The 6505-nt window shown below is 44.9% G+C and overlaps 1 protein-coding gene across 1 annotated transcript; it reads right to left on the bottom strand.

Moving 5' to 3' along the window:
- Positions 1 to 1907: 1907 nt before the first annotated feature.
- On the bottom strand, positions 1908 to 6498 carry rbmx2 (RNA binding motif protein X-linked 2). Its single transcript, XM_044221208.1, is given in 10 exon segments — positions 1908 to 2300; positions 2302 to 2350; positions 2463 to 2554; positions 2556 to 2702; positions 2705 to 3213; positions 3293 to 3476; positions 4456 to 4585; positions 4702 to 4753; positions 5177 to 5292; positions 6342 to 6498. Coding segments are annotated over 10 exon segments (1350 nt in total). The 5' UTR covers positions 6347 to 6498; the 3' UTR covers positions 1908 to 2234.
- Positions 6499 to 6505: the final 7 nt, after the last annotated feature.

Raw genomic sequence — 6505 nt, 5'->3', positions numbered from 1 at the left:
TGTGGTTCTGATCTTCACTTCCTGCCGTCGGTGTTTATATAAACTTTAGTCAGTCGTTAAGATATTCTGAGATAATTCATCTTTCAAGGCAAAAACAAGTCCAGTTGTCTTTAAAGGAATAGTTCGACATTTTGGGAAATGCAGCTTTTGGCTGTCTGCAGCAGCTGGTTAGCTTAGCTTAGCATAAAGACTGGAAACAGCTAGCCTGGCTCTGTCCAAAAGGTAAAAATCCACCTAAGCAGCACCTCTAAAGCTCCCTGATTAACAGTCACTTCACAAACACCCTGCAAACGGCAAATTGTTGTTTTTACACTTTGTTTTTTGAACAAATGAGATGTAACATGTTAATCAGGGAGCTTTAGAGCTGCTGCTAGCTGGGTTTTGTTACCTTTTGCTCCGAGCCAGGCTAGCTGCTTCCAGTCTTTATGCTAAATTAAGCTAAGCTAACCAGCTGCTGCACATAGCTTGTGGCATAAATCTGAACATCCAACTCGGAGAGAAAGCGAATAAGTGTATTTCCCTAAACGTCAAACTATTCTTTTAAGTTTACATTTCCAGCCAGAATGTTTAAAACCGCTTATATCTGCGTTTCTGGGTGTTTTCTCTCTTTATTTCACTTTGTACAGACGCAAACTCTGAGACACCTGCGTGTTTCAGCCGCGCTGCTACAACTCGTGAATCCTTCACGTCACGTGCCGTACAGGCAGCCGCTGGTTTCGCACATTTCCGTGCAGTTTAATTACCGACTGTCAGCCTGTGGAAGCTAACGTGAGTTGCGTAATCCATCGCAGTAAACATTCACTCTGCATTGTTAGCCACGCTAGCATCACGGCCCTGTGGACGTTAATGTCTGTCCTCCACTTTGTTCCAGACTGAAACACCTCAACAGCTGTTGGGTGGACGGTGATGAAACGTGCTTCATCGTTCATGTTAATCAACACGTTAACGTGTCCCAACACCTGCAGAACTAATGACGTTCCCATCAGCCTCAGCCGCACTTTGTGTTTAGTGCTAATTAGCTAATCGTAGAAAAGGTTTCAGTCGCAGTCGTCTGGATGCTGTTTTCAGAATCAAGACGTTTCGGCTCTCATCCGGAAGTCTTTCTCAGTTGTGAAAATGGTCTGAGAACTCAGAAATTTAAGCTACTCTGTGTTGCTTAAGCCCCGCCCTCAGGAAGGAGTCTACCTGAGTATCTGTTGATTAGCTAGTTTCACCTGAAACTGACCTAATAGTTTCCATGATGGCCCAGTAATCAGTAATCAGGCCTATTGTTCTCTGGCTGCACCTCCCTCATCACTGTTAAGTACCTGATTAGCATGTGATCGGCTTGACCACGGTGTTAATACACTGTGGTAAACTTTGGGCAGGTTGAATCTCAGACCGCCATTTCTGTTCAAAGAGGGGTTTTCTTTTTCCACAAAAATGGCTTCTTTGACTCCTCTTATTAAAAACGGAGATGGTTCCTGTGTTTTCGAGTTCCCAAACCAGATTCAAGGTTTTCTGCCCAAAATTCTTCAAAACAAAACCTTTTCTACGAAGGAACACTCCCGGACGAATGAGGGACTACGCCGTCTGGCCTAATTAGCTAATGTTAGCATGCTGATGTTAGCATTTAGCTCAAAGCGTCACTCACAGAGCTGCTAGCATGACTCTAGACTCCCAGTCTTGTAAAATCTTAACAAGTTCACACACGACTCTCAAGAAAGTTTCTAATTTATTAATTAATTTATTTTTACAACTTTTGGAAATCAGCTGAAACCAGCGTCTGCCAGAAAAGTAAGAAAAGAATAAAGTGTCAGCCAGGGTTGGAGCTCTACTGTCACTAAAATAAATAAATTCTCGATCAGCTTGTTGATCTCTGTAGAATTTAAAATCCACTTCATAAAAAAAACAAAAAAACACTGCTATGCCAAAGGTTAAGACGTTTCTTTTTATTACAAAACTCAAACATCGAACTTTTCTGGATGGGAGGATGTCACCGCCTGTGCTCCAGACGCATTTCTCTCTGGCGGCCATCTTGCTCTGGGGTTAGGAGAGACGTTACGTACTCCGTGTGCCTGAGATCTGGACTCTGGATCGTTTAACGCTGCTGTTTTCAGTTTGAACGGCCGCTAAGAATAAAGCAGCGTGTTGTGTGATGAACGCCGCTGCCTCTAGAGGGCGCTAGCAGGACTCCATATTTACATTCCACAGAACATTTACACGTTTTTACATCATCAGTTTACTGCAGACGCTCAGTGTTTACGGGGACGGTCTCTGTCCGTCTCTCTTCTTCTATCATTATCTCTGTCCCTCTCTTCTTCTATCATTGTCCCTGTCTGTCTCTCTTCTTCTATCATTATCTCTGTCTGTCTCTTCTTCTATCGCTTTCTCTGTCCCTCTCTTCTTCTATCATTGTCTCTGTCCCTCTCTTCTTCTATCATTGTCCCTGTCTGTCTCTCTTCTTCTATCATTATCTATATCTCCGTCCGTCTCTCTTCTTCTATCGCTTTCTCTGTCCGTCTCTTCTTCTATCGCTGTCCCTGTCTGTCTCTCTTCTTCTATCATTATCTATCATTGTCTCTGTCCGTCTCTCTTCTTCTATCATTGTCTCTGTCTGTCTCTCTTCTTCTATCATTATCTCTGTCTGTCTCTCTTCTTCTATCATTGTCTCTGTCCGTCTCTCTTCTTCTATCGCTTTCTCTGTCCCTCTCTTCTTCTATCATTGTCTCTGTCCGTCTCTCTTCTTCTATCGCTTTCTCTGTCCCTCTCTTCTTCTATCATTGTCTCTGTCTGTCTCTCTTCTTCTATCGCTTTCTCTGTCTGTCTCTCTTCTTCTATCGCTGTCTCTGTCCGTCTCTCTTCTTCTATCATTATCTCTGTCCGTCTCTCTTCTTCTATCGCTGTCCCTGTCTGTCTCTCTCCTCCTGTCTTCCTCTCTCCTCCTGTCTTCCTCTCTCTCCCTGTCTGTCTCTCTCCTCTCCTCTCCCCCCCGGAGTCTCTCGTTCTCCCTCGCCCTCTGTCCGTTCTGTTGTCCTCCTGGTGGCGCCCCCCTTTGGTTGTACTTGTTGTAGGCGGCGTCCTCCTTCTCCTCTTTGACTCTGACGGCAGGAGGAGGAAGAGGAGGTGAGGAAGAGGAAGAGTGCAGCGCCTGGCCCCCCCTCTCTCTCTCCTTCTCGGCCTTCTTCTTCTTCTCCTTCTTCTCTTTCTTCTTTTTCTTCTTCTCTTTCTTGTCTGGGACAGAGAGCAGCGAGAGGAGAAATAAAAATCGATTCTTGCATCTGGCACAGAGATGAACAGGAAGTGACCTCACCTTTTTTGGGCTTCTTCACGGGGATGGCGTACTGCTCGTCTTCCTCTGAGGAGGACGAGGACTCGCGGGCTTTGGGAGCGCAGCCGTCCTCCCTCAGATGTTTGGTCACGTCGTCGATGTCCTCCGTGTCTTTGGGAGGACGGTAGTCTTTGACGTGATCCACGCGAATGGTCCGACCTTTAATCTGACAGCAAACACAACACAGACTCAGCTTAGCGAATGATTCAGAGTCACGACACAGACGGACGCCGCCGCTTCTGTCTGAACCTCTTTTATCTCGTTATTTTGTTCCGTACAAAAACAACAACTTGCGGTTTTACAGGATGTTATGTGTCGGATTATTTCTGCATTTTAATCAGGGAGCTTTAGAGCTGCTGGTAGGTGGATTTTGTTACCTTTGGGCAGGCTAGCTGTTTCCCCCTGTTTCCAGTCTTTATGCTAAGCTAAGCTAACCAGCTGCTGGTTATTTACGACCGTCTCAACTAACTCTCGGCAAGAAAGTGGATGAGAGCGTTTCCGAAAATGTCAAACTTTTCCATTAAACCTGCGAAACTGATCTTGTTTTGTGAATTTAAAAAGGAGAAGTTCAACATTTTGGGAAATAAACACGTTCTCTTTCTTTCTGAGAGTTAGAGGAGAAGACGGACTCCACTCCTGTGTCAGTGTGGATCATCGAGCCTAGCTGCTCGGAGTTAGCTAGTCAGTTAGCTTAGCATAAAGACTGGAAGCAGGGGGAAACAGCTAGCCTTCAAAAAGTTCAAAAACACACGTACCAGCATTTCTAAAGCTCGTTGTGCTGAGATGCGTTTGTTTGAACTTTAACCACACCATCATTTCTTGGCGAACAATGTTGGCAGGGATTGCGCTGCAGGAAATCTTCCATTTGGATTCAGCCACACGAAGCGACAGGTGGTGGAGATGCTGTGATGAACTTGAACCTTTTCACAGTTTTTGAATGTTGGCAGAGACGCTACAGGAACTTTTCCATTTGGATTCAGCCACAGGAAGCCACGCGAGATGTGCGTCCGAAGCTGTTTACACTGTCACAGATAGATCAAGCGTTAAACTGTGCAGACAGATCAATCGTTTGTCAGGGAACGGCGCCATCACGCATCGCACTGCACTGTTTTCGTATTTAAACAAACGAGATGCAGCCGCGTCACCTTGATGCCGTTGAAGTTGTCCACGGCCAGGATGGTGCTCCTCTGGTCCTCGTAGCAGATGAAGCAGAAACCTTTGGACTTCCCCGTCTTCTTGTCGCGCACCAGGTTGATGTTAACGATCTCTCCATACCTTTGGGGGGAGAAAAGGAAGGTGAATTCTCGTCTTTTTTTGGTGGTTGGGTTGGAGGGAGGACAGCAACATCACAGCTGTGACTGAAACAGAGAGGACGGGACGCAGGTACGTACTGAGAGAAGACGCAGATGATATCACCTTCAGTCAGCTCGTATGGAAATCCTCCTGCGGGAAACAAGTTTATTTATATTCATGACAGAAGTTATCTCATTGCACTTTTCCTATAGAGCGGGTCCAGACCGAACTCTTTTATATTCACATGATCACACAGAAGTTCATTCTCTCTGTAAACCTTCCTCCCTCCCTAATGTTAATTATGGGAAACATTATGCTCACAAAAATCTAAATGCTCTTTAGGCAGAAACTTCTTCATCTGGGATAAGAGGCATGTTGATTTACAGTGACATTTCTCCCCCCGCCCCTCAAATTTCTGAGGGTAAAACTTACAGATTACAACTGTAATCAAACACAACATCAGCTAACGCTTTCGTCAGTGTGTCAGTGCATGTTTAATCGCAGAGACCTGGAGCTCAAAACAAGAAAAGGTGCATCGTTTGCTCCGGATCCAGACGGGACGGTCACTCTTACCGACAAATATCCAGGCGCTGTCTTTGTACTCGGTGTGCCAGGAAACAGACTCTTTCACCCCGAGGTCGGCCTCACGCTCATTCAGTTCGTTGATCAACTTCACCTTCGTTAGCGGACTGAAAACAGAGGAAAAAGTAGAACTTGTAAATACAACCGGTGTGTTTCCGAAATGTTTAAAAAATATGTACCAGCTGTGCCACAACACCAGGCATAATGTGGAAGTTATTCTTTTGTATTTCCCCGTTAACGTGGAACCCTATCTGCCACTTCATCGTGTGTTGAAGTGAAAAGGTGAAATGTCAGCTCACAGACTGAGGTTTACCACTTTTATCTGGCATTTAAAGTTGCCTGGTGATAAACTCTGAAATGTTCAAACTGACGAGGAGCGCCTGAACACACCATTAGTCCTTAATCTCTGTAAGGCTAGATTTTTATTTTGGGAGGCGGACCAGGTTCATCCTGGCCCTCAGGACTGAAGTCTAAACCTTCATGAGATGAGTCAACAACGCTTCATGTGGAATGTGCGTACTTTTAGTCCCCAAAATGCACTCTAAACACACAACATTACAAGTTATGGCAAGGTTTTAGCGATCCTCTGTATGGAGACACATTCACGCCAGACTCCATTCAAATTACTTCCAATTTTATGTTTCCCACGTAACGGGAAATGTACGCGTGTGAGAGATTAAGTCAATACATTTCGTGGGAAGGTTAGAATCCATTCTTGAACTCGGCAAATCAACCAACCTCGAATAACCTGAAAGAAATGCGATCCTCCGTCACCAAAACTAACCGTGGAGCGCCATAACACACAGCAAAACTTTGATTTCACTGAAATACGAAATGGTTGGTTTGTGCCGAATTCAAGAAGCTTCTAAATGTTTATTACAACGTTAGACGTTATGTATGATGAAGTACGTTAACAAGCCGATTAAAAGAGACTCGTTACATTTTTAATAGGGGTTCCGGGCAGCTAACGCTAGAATGTATGGTGAGAGGTGGCTAACTTTAGTTACCAACAATGTTAGCTAGCTAGCTGTTAGCGCTGGCTAGCGGGTTAGCGTACATCGAAGGAAAGATGCCACGGCAGTATGAATGAAGGCCGAACAGCAGATAGAAAGCCAACAATGCATTAATGTGACATTAATGTGAAATGTTTACTTACTTCATGGTGAACTATATAGGGCAGAAACCGATGGTGGAAATTGTCTTCCTTGCTGACACGAACCACTTCCGTATGAATTCCCGCCTCTGCCGCCGCCTGCTGTTTGGATGGCTTTACTACAAGCTACGTTTATTTGACTAAATAACTAAACCATTATCGTTCAG

Source organism: Siniperca chuatsi, linkage group LG14, assembly GCF_020085105.1.
Source record: "Siniperca chuatsi isolate FFG_IHB_CAS linkage group LG14, ASM2008510v1, whole genome shotgun sequence".
NCBI lineage: Eukaryota > Metazoa > Chordata > Actinopteri > Centrarchiformes > Sinipercidae > Siniperca > Siniperca chuatsi.
This window is presented reverse-complemented; position numbering and strand designations above follow the sequence as displayed.